General features: G+C 46.9%; 4 protein-coding genes across 6 annotated transcripts; 1 reads left to right on the top strand and 3 right to left on the bottom strand.

Annotated features, from left to right (window-relative positions):
* Window positions 1-118: 118 nt before the first annotated feature.
* Window positions 119-3,854, top strand: LOC136190297 (CSC1-like protein 1). The gene is made up of 23 exons (XM_065978420.1): window positions 119-293; window positions 346-422; window positions 475-544; window positions 600-637; window positions 697-860; window positions 918-963; window positions 1,021-1,132; window positions 1,187-1,260; window positions 1,324-1,395; window positions 1,455-1,569; window positions 1,621-1,757; window positions 1,814-1,909; window positions 1,966-2,024; window positions 2,099-2,196; window positions 2,251-2,372; window positions 2,435-2,521; window positions 2,571-2,624; window positions 2,679-2,841; window positions 2,926-3,031; window positions 3,084-3,257; window positions 3,322-3,440; window positions 3,491-3,550; window positions 3,607-3,854. Exons 1-23 carry the CDS (start codon window positions 156-158, stop codon window positions 3,733-3,735), a joined length of 2,310 nt encoding a protein of 769 aa, XP_065834492.1. The 5' UTR covers window positions 119-155; the 3' UTR covers window positions 3,736-3,854.
* A 1,672-nt stretch (window positions 3,855-5,526) lies between these two features.
* On the bottom strand, window positions 5,527-10,918 carry LOC136190248 (protein diaphanous homolog 2-like). 2 transcript variants are annotated; one of them, XM_065978366.1, is made up of 27 exons: window positions 10,821-10,918; window positions 10,617-10,760; window positions 10,443-10,550; window positions 10,246-10,391; window positions 10,109-10,183; window positions 9,976-10,051; window positions 9,592-9,725; window positions 9,312-9,531; window positions 9,136-9,254; window positions 8,961-9,077; window positions 8,776-8,891; window positions 8,655-8,719; window positions 8,469-8,585; window positions 8,105-8,422; window positions 7,922-8,036; window positions 7,774-7,872; window positions 7,584-7,711; window positions 7,364-7,519; window positions 7,234-7,302; window positions 6,888-6,971; window positions 6,692-6,821; window positions 6,508-6,638; window positions 6,261-6,425; window positions 6,130-6,207; window positions 5,954-6,081; window positions 5,862-5,896; window positions 5,534-5,767 (listed from the first exon to the last, which is right to left on the bottom strand). In XM_065978366.1, the coding sequence occupies exons 1-27, from the start codon at window positions 10,848-10,850 to the stop codon at window positions 5,547-5,549; spliced, it is 3,324 nt and encodes a 1,107-aa protein (XP_065834438.1). In that variant the 5' UTR covers window positions 10,851-10,918; the 3' UTR covers window positions 5,534-5,546. The 2 variants fall into 2 exon arrangements, with proteins under 2 accessions (XP_065834432.1, XP_065834438.1); XM_065978360.1 differs by having other exon boundaries at window positions 5,527-5,767; window positions 9,976-10,183.
* LOC136190349 (dnaJ homolog subfamily A member 3, mitochondrial-like) lies at window positions 10,897-12,782 on the bottom strand. Its single transcript, XM_065978480.1, has 13 exons — window positions 12,646-12,782; window positions 12,539-12,589; window positions 12,396-12,484; window positions 12,252-12,335; window positions 12,128-12,185; window positions 11,947-12,077; window positions 11,780-11,891; window positions 11,659-11,723; window positions 11,536-11,607; window positions 11,427-11,483; window positions 11,258-11,373; window positions 11,121-11,203; window positions 10,897-11,063 (listed from the first exon to the last, which is right to left on the bottom strand). The coding sequence occupies exons 1-13, from the start codon at window positions 12,770-12,772 to the stop codon at window positions 10,960-10,962; spliced, it is 1,149 nt and encodes a 382-aa protein (XP_065834552.1). The 5' UTR covers window positions 12,773-12,782; the 3' UTR covers window positions 10,897-10,959.
* A 27-nt stretch (window positions 12,783-12,809) lies between these two features.
* Window positions 12,810-16,949, bottom strand: LOC136190319 (U3 small nucleolar RNA-associated protein 18 homolog). Of its 2 annotated transcripts, XM_065978459.1 has the most exons (13): window positions 16,703-16,949; window positions 16,543-16,641; window positions 16,414-16,475; window positions 16,220-16,356; window positions 16,075-16,158; window positions 15,856-16,027; window positions 15,700-15,800; window positions 15,553-15,643; window positions 15,373-15,496; window positions 15,189-15,311; window positions 15,093-15,141; window positions 14,908-15,044; window positions 14,736-14,856 (listed from the first exon to the last, which is right to left on the bottom strand). In XM_065978459.1, exons 1-13 carry the CDS (start codon window positions 16,918-16,920, stop codon window positions 14,832-14,834), a joined length of 1,422 nt encoding a protein of 473 aa, XP_065834531.1. In that variant the 5' UTR covers window positions 16,921-16,949; the 3' UTR covers window positions 14,736-14,831. The 2 variants fall into 2 exon arrangements, with proteins under 2 accessions (XP_065834525.1, XP_065834531.1); XM_065978453.1 differs by lacking the exons at window positions 15,093-15,141; window positions 15,189-15,311; window positions 15,373-15,496; ... (6 more) ...; window positions 16,543-16,641; window positions 16,703-16,949 and having other exon boundaries at window positions 12,810-14,856; window positions 14,908-15,041.
* Window positions 16,950-16,961: the final 12 nt, after the last annotated feature.

The raw sequence follows: 16,961 nt of genomic DNA on the forward strand, positions 1-16,961 counted from the left end.
TTTTATAAGCCATGTAATCTATTTTCTTTTCAGTTACTGCATTATTGTATTGCTATCGAGTTGTGTGTAGATCAATGTACTCAGTATAGAAAGACGGAAAAATTACGTCACTAATCGAATCAATCAGTTGCGCATGCTCACAGCCGCAGCTCAACATGGAGTTCTCCTACTCTTACTTCAACGAATCCGAGCCCATTTATCAGTCGCACGGTTGCAACAACGAATCGGGCAACAGCGCTCTAGCCGACGGCGGAATTGGGTACACGTTCACACTGAATATCGTCGTGTGGATCGTGAGTACGCCCTCAGGAGCTGCGTTCGCCTTTGTATGAGTCCCTTGTGCAGATAATGGTCTTCATATTTTTCTGCGCTCGTTGGAGAGCGGCGAAGAACCTGGTGACATCTTTGAATAGGAGTCCAGGGTAAGAATTGCCCCGGAATCGGACTTTTTTTGGCAGAACTTTGACTATTTAGATGGGCGTCGCTGTATTTTCACGGGTCCGCTAGTGCGGAAGAGGAAGAAGCGTTCGGTCACGAAACCACAGTAAAAATTTTTTCCGAGTCTGCCTTTATTAATTAATTAATTAATTAAAACGCAGGGCGTCTTTAGTTGGATACCGTTTCTCTTCCGTCTCACGTGAGAAAAGAAGGCCTAAATATCCTTTAATTAATTGATTAATTAATTAATTAAAAAAGGGACGACAACTTGAGAGCTATTCACGGGGAAGATGCCATTCACTTTCTCTCGATGGAACGACATCTCTTAGTCGTGCTCGTAGTTTTGATGTTTTTCTCCATCGGAATTATATTGCCTGTAAACTACACGGCGTCTTCCGGTGCTGACAAAATAAACTATACCGGTACTGACAAAGGCGTTCTTTTTTTGTTGTTACTTCGTTTCAACGTGCTGTCTATAGACGAGACTTGGTTTACTAAAACTACCATCGCCAATATCAAAGGCCGGTACGCGAAGAGTGACAGATGCTGCTTCAAGAAAGAGACTGTTTTTCTCCGCTTTAGAGGTGATCTCTACTGGGTGCATTCAGTCTTTGCCGTCATCTATCTACTTGTCATTTTTCTCGCTCTTTGGCACTTTGTGAAGGGCTACAAGAAGAAACGTCAAGACGTTCAGGTGTGAGGGGAAATATTTGAGTACTGAGTTGCGTTCTTATCATCTCCTACAAAGGTGTCCGAAAATGTGGTTTTAATCAGAGGCTTGTCAAAAGTCACGAGTGACGACGCGTTGAAAGATCACTTTAGGCACGCACACACGAACTCTCGTCTTTGTAATTTATCAGTTTTTTGTTATTATTACGTCTTCAGCTCAGACTACACTGTACTTGACGTGCAAAGAGTGTACGACGTTCATAAACTACACTCTCTCAATCACAAGAAGTAGAGAAGAAGACTTAGTCGCGAAGCTTCGAGAACTCACCCGGGCTGTTTGTCTCTAGAAAAGAGGCACAGAAGTATAAACGAATCTACGAAGCCGTCGATGAAGAGTTTGGGAAGAGGGCCACCATTCGCGAGGGAATTGGAAAAGTGTGCTGTTGCTGCAAACAATATAAGGTTCGACGATATCATTTATCCTTGCGCGCCTTCTATCATTCACTTCTCCAGCATGATGCTATCGAATACTACACGGGAAAAGAAGAGGAGATGTGCTACAAGTGCGAAGTCGAAAGGAAAAAAATTCTGCGAGAGAAAGAACTCAATGCGGCCTTTGTGACCTTTTCTCGCGCTTCCGAAGCTCAAGAGTAAGCTGACGTAGTAGTTGGCTGTCGAACAGAAGAGCCACACTTCAATTTATCAGTGTCGTGCGCAATCACGGTCTATTGTCCACGACGTCGAGAAGAACCGGCTCATTTTGGATTGTCTCGCAAGCCGTTGTACCAGAGCAGATCAAATGGTTTAATTAAAATATAATTGTTCCATGTCTCTCTATTTTCGGATTTCCTTTTTTAGGCAAAACCTGCACGTCACCGAGCTTTGGTGGTGGCTCAGATTCATTGTCATAAATGGACGTACGTATAGACTCCACATCGAGAGAGAGAGAGAGAGAGAGCGAGTTTCGTTATATATTCTCTTTTATGCGTAGTTTTGTTCGTCTTGCTTTTTTTCTTCACAACGCCCTCAGTCATTCTGTCGTCGCTTCCAAAATTGCAGAACATTCTTCACATCAATTTTACGTTGCCGGTATGAGTTGAGTTTGTCTAGGCCTAGGGCATTTTGCCTATACTTCTTTGTTAGTCTGATGTGGCTGACAACGTTTTCGTCACCGTCTATCTCCCAACACTTCTTCTCCTGCTCTTAGCTTCTCTTCTTCCCGTCTTTGTCGCATTCACGTGCACATGGGAATCTCATTGGTTTCAGTAATTCTTCCACGACGAATGGATAGAGTTCCAGTACTCTTACCCACGTACGTTTTTCTTAGATACAACGAAGATCAATACGTCATGCGCAAGACGGCTCTCTACCTGTTTCTCATCATCGTTATTCTGCCTGGTCTCGGCTTAACAAGGTGGGGAGGTTTTGGGCAAGGAAACCAATTGGCCACTTCTTTCCTTTAGCATTGACAGTTTGGTTGCAATAAAAGATACATCAGGTCTGAACAAAATTCTTGAGTAAGTTTCCTCTTTTCCAATTAGATATGAAACCCGATTATTTTCATTTCTCAGATGTATATTTCTTCCTTCGAACGGGGCCTTCTTTGTGAATTACGTCCTATCGTCGGCATTCATTGGCACGGGTCTCGAACTCTTACGCTTACCGAGCCTGATTTCATACTGGTGGAAGTGGGGCACGTTGAAGTCTTTGGAGGGAAAAAAGGTTGCTTTGGAGGTACATAGATCAATTAATTAATTAATTAATTAATTAATTAAACGTGCGCGTTTTTTGAACTTAAGTGGAGTGGGTTTCTTGTAGGAAGTCAAAGCGCCTTTTGCATTTGGCATCGAGTATGCTTGGATAGTAACCATATTTTCTGTTACTGTGACGTTCTCGATTGTTTGCCCCTTGATTGTTCCCTTTGGCAAGTCCATAAACTCCCCCGCGCCCTGCCAATTATTAAGTATCTGTTCTAGGAATTTTGTACTTCCTTATGAAGTACTGGGTCGACAAGTACAATCTGTATTTCGTGTTCGAGCCGGCTCCGTTTCACGGCTCGACAAGTATTCATTTCTCGGCCGTCAACTTTAGTTTTGGCAGTGGCGTAATTCTGCAATTTGTTATTCTTTTCTACTCGATACTTCGATCAGGTACAGTGCAACGCCGAAATCTCTTGTAGGTACCTGTATTCTTTTGGGACTCTCTTTTTTTTAGGCAGTGTTGACGGGAATGAAATATTTTCCATTATAGTCGTTGTATTCGTTCTACTTGGTTGCATCATCTATTCAGTGAATTTGAATTCAAGAGTGCAGAAATGTTATCAATCCGAAGAAGTTAGTTCAGCTATAGAAGCACCGTTCAACTTGGGAAACGACGTTTTTAGGACGCTAGCCCTATCGTAAGCAGTGAGCAGGATGTCGAGTCTAGTGTCAACAAAGACGAGGCAAGTCTTGCGTGAGATTTTGATTTTTTGTGTGAGATGCGCTCGTGATTTATTAGGGCGTCTATCTTCCGGAAATTTTGAAGGACGAGTTGGAAAAAGAAAAGAACGTCAAGAAGTCTGCATCACCCGTCTTTAGACGATATGGCTCAATCAACGATTACTCGATGCCGGGTGAGGATTCCTAACATGTGCGCTCCGTACTGTGCTACCCCTACTTTTGTATGTACGCGACTCTCTAACGGCATAGTTCCTACATAGCATATTACAGTTGAGCACGTGCGGCACGTGCGACGTTTGGAGTTAGCGCGCGTTGGGTGAAAGTTGTCGCGAGCACGCTTTTGCGTGAAGCTCGACTGCTTGCTCCAGGCTTGTGTTAGAAGCTATTTTGAGCACGCCTGCTTTGCTCCAACGCCCAGCGGCAAGGAAAAAAACAACCAACGGCGACGCGAATGGATTCCAGGCCTCTTTTTAGGGTTTGAGTGTTTGCGCACGTGGGAGAGTGAAGACTGACCGACGTTGACCACGTTTGCTCGTCCTACCGACTGCATTTGCTTAGAGATACCGCACTTTTGCCGGAACGAAGAAAAGGGACCCCGCCCCCTCCTCGTCAAGGTATTTATTATTGATTTCCTTTTGCCAATTGTTTTGTCGTGTAGTCGTTCCCCCAATCCGACGAGGCAGACGCAGCCATCCCTCTGGGCCGAGAGCGAAAAGAGGCCGCACCTCTGCCGGGGCGATAGAGCGGCCCTACTCTTGGTGGTACGAGTGATAACTACCATCCCCCACTTGGGCAAGACGCTGTGGGCAAAATCGCGGTCCTCCCGGGTCTTGGGTTAATGACTCCCCCCGTGCCCCGGTGGCGAGGGTACCCCCTTTGGGCCTTGAAGGGGTATACTGGAGGCCTCAACCTGCGGGATGATTGGGTGATCCCACCTCCTTGGGAGCTGGAGGTTAACTCGTCTAATGTGCTCTCCTCCTTGCGGCTTGGGTGAAAGTCGGCCCCTGGATGACATGGGAGTATGTCACACCCCTTGGACCTGGGGGGAAGTTAGGTCCCTCTCACTCCCCTCCGAATGGGAGTGAGATGAGAAGAGGACAAGGAGCGCCGAAGAAGACGCCGAGGACAATGGACAGGGAGCACCCGACCCACCCTCTCCCCATTGTGGGGGAGAGAGGTGGGTGAAGCTCGTCTCCCTCTAAATGGGGGGAGACGAGCAGCGGAGAGAGGAGAGCATCGCTTTCCTCTCTCCACAACAGAAACAGGGGTCGACTGTTTTTCGTTTACATTTATACATCCGGGACTTTATTTAATAAAATTTCGCACATAGCGTTCCCTACATCACCTCTTGCGGCCCTAATACACTTATGATGCCGCGTGCGCGCGCGCATGACCAATTATAATATGCGCCTAAACTATCTAAAAAAGACTAAGCTAAAAAAGTCATCTTGATCTTCATCAGTAATAGGCAGCGTCTGCGTTGAAACGAGCTGCGTTTTTCCTACAAGAAAATGACGACAACTCTTTGCTCCCCTTCATCGCTGCTGTCTTGCCTCCATTGAATTTTCATTCTGACTCGAATTCCCTGCAAGAAAACAACGACGAATCTTTGCTCCCGTTTATCAACGCAATTTTACCTTTATCAATTTTCATCTACTCTCACTCCACGAAGAGAATATAAAGCTGCAGGTCCGCCTGCTTTAGAAAGAGCACGCACACAAAAAAAGAGTCAATAAAGAGTCAAAAACCCGTCACACTCATCGCCGCTTCCACCGCGCCCCAGTCTCTTTATAGGAGAGTCATATTGACTCAAATACCAATAAGTCTCAATCCATACAGTAACATAACAAATATAAAAGTTCCAAACTAAGACGGGTCTCTCTTTTTTCTCTCTCTACGTGCGTGCAAACTATGGCAAACCGAAAACGACACCCCCGTTCTTCCCTTCTAACGCGAAACCCCCCCCCCCCCCCCCCCCCCCTAACCTTATAAGAAGGATCAAAGCAAAGTCGACGAAGCCTTCTCTCGAGAACTATCGCCGCCGTCAGCTCGCATGCGCGCAAGCAGCTGTTCGGCCTGAGTCGGCTGACCAACGGCCGCTAACAGGCCCGCCTTCGGCGTCCCCAAAACGGGCGACGATGACGCGGTGCCGAACGGCGAATCCCCGCTCGCACCCCTCGCCATTAGACGGGAAACGCGATCGGTCGGCGGAGCCCGCGCTGAACACAAAAGCGAGAAGAAAAAACAATAAGAATCAAATCATAATAGATCTATGAACATATACGTAAATGATTAGCGTTTATTTGGCCTCACCTTCTTGTTTTCGTCGCCTCTTCTGTCCCGGACCCCTACACGACGGCATAGAAACGAATAAAGGACTATAAAGCGAGTGTGAGAGTTTTCACTTTGCAAAGGCACTTCCGGTTTTGAGAGCCTCCAATAGCCCGTCAAGGACGCCTTCCTGATCGCCTTCACCGTGAATATCAACCAGTTGCGCCTTTCGTATCGATTTCGTTCGCCGTTTGGATTTTTCCTGCAACAATAAATCAATTCTATATATGCATATTATTTCCATGCTTGCCGCTCGCTCTCGGGCTTCTTTGGCTTTTTTCTGTTTCTCGTCTGCTTCCCGTTTCTTCTGATTTTCTCGACGCGCTTTCTGCACATCGACGCTCTCTCCCCTACGCGTTCCACGTGCAATTGAACACTCACCTGAAAATCGGCCAAAAACGAGGAAACGTCGCCGAAAAAGTCCTCGAACGGAATTGCCTTGGCGTCGAATAGGAAAAATTTCCCAAGTCCCAGATACACGTCGTTCATGCGCTTGTGCTTCTCCTTTAGCCGCTTGTACTTGTCCTCCGCCTGAACAAGAAAATCGTGGGGAGAGAAAAAGAGAAAGAGTCAAGAAACGATAAGAATTCGTCGTCTCTAAATTTGGGATGAGAAAAATAAAGGATATTGTCATCACTTCGACGAATCTATCCTCCGGCGGACGATTCTTCATGGTCTGGTGCGCCTCCAACTCCGCTTTGACCAACTTCACCGACTTCTCCATCTGACTCAATTGTTTCGCGAGCATGTCGTCGGAAACTAAAAAGGAGTTCCCCCCTCCCGTTTTTAGCAAAGACGTCGAATCACCCCACCTCGCGATGCCGCTTCGACGTGTCGAAGTTCCTCGGTGAAGTAGAGTATGTCGGGATGCTTTGCCTCCACGTAGTCGGCGATAAAATGCAGTAGAGTCATCGTGTTATCGACGGATTTGGTTGAACTAAGCTAAAATGGTGTCGCAGGGTTCGGATTGCGTAAGAGAGAGAGAGACGGGGAGACGGGGAGACTTACCTTCGTGAGGAATTTCAAGTCGAAGCCAAAGGATTGGGCGTTGCGAGAGCCGGAGTTCATGTAGTTCCCCATGAGGAGAACCAACTGCAAAACGAAGGAGCGCGAGTTAGGGCTCGTTCACGGCTAAAACGATGACGTTTGGAAGGGAAGCAAAACGTCGACAATGGGAACAAAAGCCCCTCCTGTCTAATGACGATTTGCCACCTGACAAACACCAACGTTTGGCATGGCTTTCGAGCATGTGCTACTAAAGGAAACCCCAATGCTGCATGTGCAATAGAATGCGTGATAAGGATATGGATCCAAATAGGGACCCCTCCCCCCACGCAACGCAATCCCAACTCACCTCCAGAAACTTTTGAAATTTCGAACTTTGCCGCATTTCTCCGCAGGCGGCAATTCCCGCGGTCAACTCCTACAACAAAAAATAAATAAATAAATAAATAAATAAATAAATAAATAATGCGTTCACTTACCGGCTGTATTTCCTCGACTTCCTCATTGAATCTCCGCTTGAACGACATGCACTGGAGTCGTTCCCGAAGTCGACGAACCTCGCTCATCGCCACGCCAAACTTTTCCGAATCGCTCAGCTCCGAATAGACGTCGGAAAACGTGTTCAACTGGGCGAGCTATCGACGCGACAACGGCGATAAGGAAACGAGAAAGAAGCGCGCGCGCGCGCGCGCTCTATACCTCGTCGGCGTTAGGCATGAATTTGAGAAGAGAACTAATCATCTGATTTGTGAGGATTTCTTCGTCAATGATCAGAATTAATCGTCGGATTTCCTCGTATCGAAGTTTGACCGCTCCCAGAAGAATAGCTATAGAAGAAACGGCGCTTTGTATATATATAGAAACCTTTCTTCTTATACACTTGACTTACATAAATTCTGAGCCACTTTGGCGTCGAGAACTTTCAAATCTTTGACTTTTTTCACGACCAGTTTCTTCGGTTCTCCGCCATCCGGTTCGCCTTGGAGAGCTAAGCAAAAAAAGTCTCGAAAAAACAAATTCGTCAAAAATTGTCTCGCCTCTTGAACTGCTTGCAAACGTGTACGACAACTTGTCGAATAAATCCTTGCTCTCGAATCGCTCGTCCTTCGCCAACACCCAAAAGCTACCCTCCTCCAATCGCCGCCCTTCAACCTTTTATAATAAAGAGAAAGGCGACTCTTATCTTTAAAGACGCCTCCTTTTCTTACGACCGCCCTCACTTTATTCCAATTTAGCCTCTTCATCTGTATATCGGGTTTGTATTTCTTTTTCGGTTGGACGCCCGGCGGCAGTTGGGGAACAAAGGCCCCCATAAAGGGAGGCGCGCCGGGCACGGGCGGAGCCCCGGGTACGGGCGGCGGTGGCGGCACGCCGCCGGGTAGAGGCGGCGGCGGCGGAACTCCAGGACCGCCGGGAGGCGGAGGCGGAGGCGGGGGAACGGGGCCACCGGGAGGCGGAGGAGGCGGCGGTGGCGGCGGCGGCGCTGAGCCGGCGGGCGCGGCGACTTCGCCTTCTTTGAGAACGGGACGTCGAGTTAACTATAGGGAGATTAGAATGGGGTTGGAGTGATGAGATCTTGCGCACGTCGTCTTGAAGTTGAGTTATTCTTGCTTCGTATTCCTTTGTTTTCGCCTCTAGGGATTGCGAGACGGTTGCCAGCTTCGCTTCGGCTTCCTGACGAGCATTCTCTTCGACTTTGAACTAGGGGAGGCGGGGCGGGGGCGGGGGGAAAATCAAACTGGAAGACTTCAAATTCTTCTCACAACTCACAAGCTGCTCCAAATCGGCTACTTTTTTCGAGACTTCCGCCACTTTGGCTTGATCCACCATGTGATCTACACCCTCAAAACTATTTCCTACCACTAATAATCCTATATTATTTATCGGTAACCAATTAGAGGATCGACGTCGATTTTGAAGCGTTGCGTAGAAAAATCCGGATCGATGCCGTCGCGATGAAGAACGATCTGACTGACGCACTCCTCTATGAGACGATAATACTGCGGTCTAAAGAAGAATAAAAAAAAGAAGAACTCGCATAAAATCTATATCTAATCTATATGTAATCTCTTTTGCCTTGCATAATCGTCGTCTCGTATGAGAACGAAATGCTGGAGAACGGAGAGAAGACACGGCTCGGCGGCGGTGTCGTCCGTCACTCGTTTGACGAGTTGAAACACTTCGGAGGGATCCCTAAAGTAAACGTTTTTTTCACAATAAAAAAATCGACCGACGTTCATTGATATCTCACTCTAGCTCGAATCGAACGTCGTGATAGCGCTGTATCAAATCATTGAAGTCTTCCTCTCGCTGTTCGTCGAATATTTCCAATTGGACGGAGAGATCTTCGGGTGCGTTGTATCGCAGTACCTGGGAGAAGAGATACGATCTCTTTTCCCCCCTCCCCTCTATTCATTCTCCGCTCACTGGCCACAATTCTCTTAATCCCGATCGCAATATTTCGTTTCTCAAATGAAGCCGGAAGTCCAATTCGTCCGGATGGCTCACGATTGCGTTCGAGAATTGAATGCAGGAGATTTGCAACACCACGCTGTCCGCATCTTTCAGCATTTGAAACAGCAAGTCGAATCGACCGCATTTCTTGTGGTTTCCTAGCAACGTCATCGCTTCCAAAACCTTTTGATGTCTGGAAAGGATCTCTCTCATATATTATTATTATTTAGGATCGTTTCTTTTTCTTTTTTACCCTCTCGGCGGCACGAGAGAAACGGCGGCCAATAGTTTCAATATGTCGACCATCATGGACGAGTTTTTCGTGTCGAGCGAATAGGCGAGCGTCGGCATTCCTTCCTCATCATCAATCATCTCTCCAAGCCCATACTATTAATTAACACAGATAACGAAGATAAAGTCATTTGTGAAAAGAAACGTTATTTTTATAAGTAGCCACTAATAATAAAAAATCTATTATATAACGAAGATAAAGTTATTTGTGAAAAGAAATGTTATTTTTATAAGTAGCCGCTAATAACGAAGACAAAGTTATTTGTGAATAAAAAATCCATTATATAATGAAGATAAAGTTATTTGTAAAAAGTTTATTTATTTATTTATTTATTTATTTATTTACCTTGTTATTCATAAAAGCTTTGAGACATCGAATGCACTCGTGCTCCGTTCTCTCCGTCACCTTCGTCGCTCGATATCTAAAGGAGAACGCGCGAGAGTCGGGTTTTTTTAGGCTCCTCCCCTCCCAGACGCACGGATCCACTTGGCACATCTTCAGCACGCTCAGAATACGATTGAGTCCCTCCAAGGCGCTGAACTTCTTCAACCAACTACAATAAGAAAAATACGCGGTCGCTCGCTTTTTCTTTTTCTATCTTTTTTCTCTCCTCACCTAATCGGATTACTTCCCAGCGCGATTCGAAGCGATTCGACGGTGTGTAGCGTTTGTTGGGGCGCTCGACTCGCGTTCGATAGCTCTTCGACGTAGTCCTCCGGCGGTCGCGTCGCGCCCGATCGATCGCCGTGCGATTTCGACTTCTACGGAATCCGGAAGTGAGGCCCCCCCCGTTAGGATGATACAATAGAGACCTGCATGTCGGCCGAACGCTTGACGAACGTGACGAGCATCTCGCGTTTTTGATCGAGCGGTCGTTTGCGAATGGGAACGCGATGCTCTTCGGACAAGTTCATGTCGTCCTGCGAAAGAAAACCGCGAATAAACGCCTCGACGCCCCCCCTTTAGATCGGTTGAGGGGGCCCGACCAGCATCGCTTCCACTTCGGCGTCGATTCGATCTTCGGGCATGTGCTTGATCTCGGCTATGTCGCCGTCGAGCGCCTTGTCGAGCGTCGAACGCTTCTGTTGCTTCGGTTTGCGAGTGAAGCGCATCGATCGGACTTTGGAGCGCTGCGCGAGCGAGAACGACGCGTAAAAAAGGACTCGTCGATGATTTCGCGCGTCGCCTACCCAGCCCGCTTTCTCCTCCTTCGACGACATTCCGATTTCGTTCAATTTCGCGGTAGAATGGACGACTGCGCAAGCGTAACGAGGAACACGTGGGTTTATTATCTAATTGACGTCGACTAAAGACCTCTTTTGCGCGACGTCACGCTTTTGCACTGCCGCGATCGTTACTATCGTCTTCGGCGCGAAACGTATTGCGAAGTTTTTCAAAGAATCCTTTGTCCGCGCACTTGCTTGCGTCAGCAGCTAATAATAAATAATAGACTCCTACATATGTATAGTCTCGTAGTTATTCGTTCTTACATTTCGTTGCACCACCACTAGTGTCATCGTGCTCAGTCTCCTCAAAAGCCGAAATTAGGTCTCTTTGCTTCTGTGTTAGACGTCTATGATACATACATTATATATCCTATATATGAAATGTGTCCACTTTTTCTCACCGTGGAATTTCCACCTTTATCTCAACGTAATGATTTCCTTTTCTATAGCTGTTAAGACTCTGTACGCCCCGATTCGCCAACCTCAGGCGATGGTGCGAAGATGTCCCAGGCGGAATCTAGAAAAAAAATCCACCAATCAGAAACAAATTGACCTTATGCTTCACATTACAGTTAGATCTAGTTGCCCATAGAGGCCCTGTATTCTTGTAGTACCACCAAAAATTGCCTAAATCAAAGTACAAATAAAAAAAGAGTCTCTTTCTTATTGTTCATATTACCTGTGTGAAGTTGACTCTTGCCATGGAATAGACATCAATGCCTTCCCTTCTGAATACATCACTTGGCTCAACCTGAAAAAAAAACAGTTCAAAAATGCTACAGTCCCAAAACTCGCGGTTTACCTGCAGGATAACATTAATAGGTCGATTTCCCATTGAAACTCTCAAAACTTGCCCATCTTCCACCCCTAAAAAATAAATAAATAAATACAAATATTGAACCAATTTTTATATATAAACCAACCTGCAGGAATAGAGACGTTTACGGTTTCCGTTGAACTGCTGCGGTTGGCAGGCAGAGTCATTGTTCTATTGCAACCCCTCACGGCGTCGAGGAATGATATTCTTATTAGAAACTAGCGCAACTGAAAGATTAGACCTATGTGACTGACGTCAATTGTGTAACTGTACTTGTTCTGGAACGGATCGAAATAAATTAGCAAAGGGATCGGCGAATCCCCCTCGAGAGCCGGCACCGCCGCCAAAGAACTGTTCAAATATATCCTCAGGTCTCATATTGCCGCTGTACTGGGCTCCGTCCCCTTATGAAAACAATACATGATATAAAGCAAAGGAAATTTTAAATATATACCACTGAATCCAGAGCCAAATTGATCGTATTGGACTCTCTTTTCTTTGTTACCAAGAACCTGAATCAAAATAAATTAATAATTCAGTCTTAAGTCAAATTGTAGCGAAAATCAATCTAGTCTTACCTCGTACGCTTCCTGAACTTGTCGAAATTTTTCACCTGCCTGTTTATTGTCTTTATTTTGATCTGGGTGATATTGTTTGGCCAGCTGAGAAAAAAGGATTTCTTTATAAACTAAAAAACGACTCCTCGCGTTTTTTCTTCGTACTTTGTAATAGGCTTTCTTGATTTCCGCCTGTGACGCGTTGTTCGATACGCCAAGTACTTTGTAATAGTCCAATTTTTGATGAAGAGACGCTAAGTGAGGAAAAATTGCCATCGAAATGCGTACGATCCATTGAATAAGCTTACCCGACGTCTGAAACGACCGGATGCTGCCTTTTGTGCTATTCCATAGCGCGTCTAACGTGAGAAAATGATCAGAAGAGGACCTACGACCTAATTCGTAAGCGTTTTACGTGTTTCTCGGCCCGTTTTGAGAATTCGCTCGACTCCAATCAAAGAAGAGTAATATTGTAAGCATTTCGCTTGCCGTCGAAAGCAATGCGCGCACGTCCGAAGCACAATTTGGGCTCGCACGGACATTGCGACAGAACTTGGACGCGCATGCGCAGATCACGAATTATTTAAACTCCAGGTCGAATCATAAAAAAAACAAAACCACAACCAATGTACATTAATTTTTATACAATTTTTTGTATCAGAATATTCTTATGCTACAAGTGCACTTAAAGGGAGTATTACTGATACTTCTATGCAATTATTTTTCCCCTTTGCTCATTCTCCAAGCAAAAGATTATATTTTAGGCAATTTAGACGCTTGCACGACGGGATTCGCCTGCTTTAGTAACTGCCGCCCTTCGGTCTTATAGTCAAACGTGCACCCGTGCATCTCAGCATAACGATGCACGGGACAGAAGTTCTTTCCACACCGACAGCTAAACGACGTCACAAGCGTAGTCTTTTTTCGGCACACCGAGCACCTAGCGCGCGTAGACGAAGATGAAGGCCCCGTTCCTGCCCCTCCACCTTTCTTCGATCCATGTATGGGTGGCAAAAGCGGAGGCGCAACTGCCGCCGCCACCTGACCACTAACCCCGTTAGATTGTTTGTTAGATTGCTTATTATTCGCGTTGCTACCACTACGCCTAAATTGAGAACGCGACCCCACTTCCGTGTGGGGTCTCGACTGACTCGCTCGACTGCCACTTCGATGCTTGATCATGAACGGTTCAATAACTGGCTTCTGTGGTTGCTGTGACGGCGGCTGCGGCGGCGGCGGCGGCGGCTGCTGCTTTCGACGTGATGGCAGGGTTGATGATACGCGTGGCGTCGCGGCGGCAGCGGCGGGCAGCGGCGGGAGAAGAGCGCTGCTCAGCGCGCTCAATTCGGACGCCAGCGTCGTCGTAGACACTTCCACTTCCGCTTCGATTTTCGCCGTGGAAAGGACGACTTTACGCGATCCCTTCGACGTCTTCCAGGACGTCTTTACCTTATTCTTCGGCGTGGCGGCGGCGGCGGTCATTCGCACCGGCGGCGGCGGCGGTGGCGGAAGCGTCGGCTTCAAACGAACGCATCGACGCTGATCCAACTTGTGTCGCAACGCCGTCACGCGACGCAGCATCGTCTCGTTCTCAAGGACCTTCTGAACGGAAAGGGGTTCATAGGAAACATGACCACGCCCCCGCGTGACACCGCCCCCGCCTTCGACGTCATCAACGTCATCGTCGTCATCAAGGTCGTCTTCCTCCTCCTCCTCGTCTTCGTCGTCGTCGTCGTCGTCGTCGTCGTCGTCGTCGTCGTCGTCGACGTTATTGCACGAAGAAACGTCGGAAAGTGGCGATAGGGTGCCGTCGCCGCGATCGTAAACGCGAAAGAAGTTCAATTGATCGCCGTCGCGAAAGACGAGCAGCGTGACTTGACGCGCGGCGCCGTTCGTTCGCGGTCGCGGCAATTTGTCGAATATCTCGTCGGGATTCTCTTCAATGAATTCGGCCATTTCGCGAATTGCCGCCGTCTGATCGTCGATTCCCGCGCCGACGCTGTTCCCGGAAGCGGCGCGAGCGCGCGCGCCGCCGCCGCCGCCGATCGTGCGTCGAGTCGTATTTATGGGGCCCCCGCGCATCGATAGGACGAGACGTACCGTCGATCCGTGCGTTATTCCGCAGTCTTGTAGGTAGACTTCGTCGTCGAGTTCGTAGCCGCGATAGATGAGATGTTGCGACGGGATGGGAATCGATTCGAGTCGCTGGAGCTTTTCTTTCACGCTGTTGATCGTTTCGAAGGGGCTGACGCGCAGTTCGAAGATGGCGCCCGTGAGAGTTTCGATGTAGATGTCCATATTATCGTCGGAGGGGAGGAAAAGGAGAGAGACCCCCTCCCTTTTTTCTCTTTCTTCTTCGTGTGACGACGCGCGTCGTTTAGCGCGATCGCGACTCGAATCGATTCGTCGATGAGCGAACCCGAGGACGTGAGCGTGAGAACCGATCGACGGGGGGGGACGGTTCGCCCTCTTTCTTTTCTTTTCCAACGAACACAAACGAAGGGGTGGGGTGACCAACGCGACGCTCATGCGCTCTTCGTTAAAATAGCCCGTATACGCGCGCCAGTGCTACACGCTCTCTAATCGAATTAATCGAACGAGCTACCAGTCTTTGTAATGATTCAGCCTAAAAAAAGGCTTTTGCTTTTTTTCATAGCGTGGAGTGCAAAAGCCTTACCTATAGAGCAGAGCTTTTCCTTTGTCGTTGCCTATCGTTAAATAGCCACTATGTTTCGAAAAGTCAAAGGCATTGACAAAATTCAGCGAAGTGGAATGAGGCCAATTCGAAAATACGGTCATCGATGGCACGTGTAGCTAAAAATGAGCTATTACCGTTGCCATGGAGAAAACTAGACTCCCTACCAGCCTAAAAGCGCCTTCTACCGTTCTAGACGACATTCCCAGTATTTCACTACAACGTAACACTGTAACTAGACAACATTATCCCTTTACTGTTACCTTGTATGATTGAACTTTGTCTCCTTGATAGACGTGGTCAGATTCATGACCGATTTCACGGGTTTCGGTCTGTTTTCGCGAAAACACGCAGAATCATAAATATTGACCACGCCACTATCAGATCTACGACGTACACAACAGAAAATAATTCGAGAAGTCTAGTCTATATCATACATAGGCTTACCCACACGCAACGAATTGATTTCCAGAAGAAACGGCCACGGATTTACCATACACACAACCGTCATCAGTAAAAGTATTGACGCAGTCACGTGTTTTCATGTCCCAAACGTACACCACTCCATCAGCTAAACAAAAAAGAAAGACATCCTCTCTATTTTATCAGAGACTCTTCTGCTCTCACAGCCATGAGATAGCAAGAGAGAACCGTCGGGAGAAAAGGCAATAGCTGTGACAGTTCCATTCATTTTCAAATTGGCCACCCACTGCTTAGTCTGATAATTATAATAAAAATAATAAATATTTTATGAGGTCTTCCCTACTTTGTTACCTTATTTGACAGCAGAATAATGTACCCATCGTCGCCCAAGAACGCTAGGTATTTATTATCAGGAGAAACGGTGAATTTCTCGAAGCTTTTTTCGTTTCGTCCTACGAAGAAAATCTCTCTGGTTTTACTTTTAAAACACGTGCAATTATTCCTTGCCTCGTATTCCGGGAATGCGCGTCGCTTTGCCGGCAAGCAAATCGTACGCGTAGAATTCCCTTCGTCGCGACGTGGCGACGATTTGTCGGCCGTCCGGCGTGAAGTGAGCGGCATGGACGGGAAATCGATCAAAGTGAATGCCCTGCACGTGAGGATTCTCCCTCCCATCAATCTGGGAAAGACGTCATCGAAAAGGAGAATTATGTATACCACACTTGCCTGAAATAAATCGATTGTCTTGTGAAATCCACTCACAAGAAGAACGCGATTCGTCGGATGAAATTCCAACGCTTGAACAACCGCCTAAATTCATATCAGGATTTAATTAATTAATTAATATTACAGCCTAATAAAATAATCTCACTTTAGCTGGTCTGGCTTGATTACCATGCTTCAATTGTCGAATATCGAGTATTCCACGAGGAAGACAATCCGAATGGGCAGCCAATAGTTTTCCAGATCGTCTCAATAGCTGATCCTCATCCTCATCCTCATCCTCATCTAAAAGAAACAACACACCAATAAAAAAAAGTATCTTCATTATATATCACTATTTACCAGATATTGATTTCTTTGTCGACAAATCCGCCCAGGATGGCGTTCCAGTGACGCGTTCAAATCTAATTAGTGGTAAATTGCGTAATTTAATTTTTTAAAAAAACGTTGGTTCTTCGTTTATTTTCTGACTGTTTTCGAAGTCTCGAGGTGTACGTTGTCCCGTCGAGTTCCTTTTCTTCTGCAGTCGAGCGCAATTTTTTCAATCGTTTTTTCGTTGCGATTTCGACTCTAAAAAAAGAAGGAGAAGTGAGTTCGATTTTCGCGTCGTTTCCTTTTTTTTGTGTCTTGCTTTTCTCTTTCGTCGTCTTCGTCGATCCACGCCGGTTTTCGGTCGATCGTCGGCGCCGTTTTGACGATTTCTCCTTTCGCCGCGAATTTTTCGAGCAACTCTTCCTCGTTTCCGAAAACGAGCGCCTCCAATCGTCTCTCGTCTGCCTTCGCGGCGCTTTTCGAGAGCCGCTTGGGCTCTGAAGGCGATGGATCTTGTCGTAATCGTTTCCGAAGCATCGATCGATGGACCACTCTCTAGCGCGCGCGCGGATGTGCTC

Source organism: Oscarella lobularis, chromosome 1 (assembly GCF_947507565.1).
Source record: "Oscarella lobularis chromosome 1, ooOscLobu1.1, whole genome shotgun sequence".
In the NCBI taxonomy this organism is placed as follows: domain Eukaryota; kingdom Metazoa; phylum Porifera; class Homoscleromorpha; order Homosclerophorida; family Oscarellidae; genus Oscarella; species Oscarella lobularis.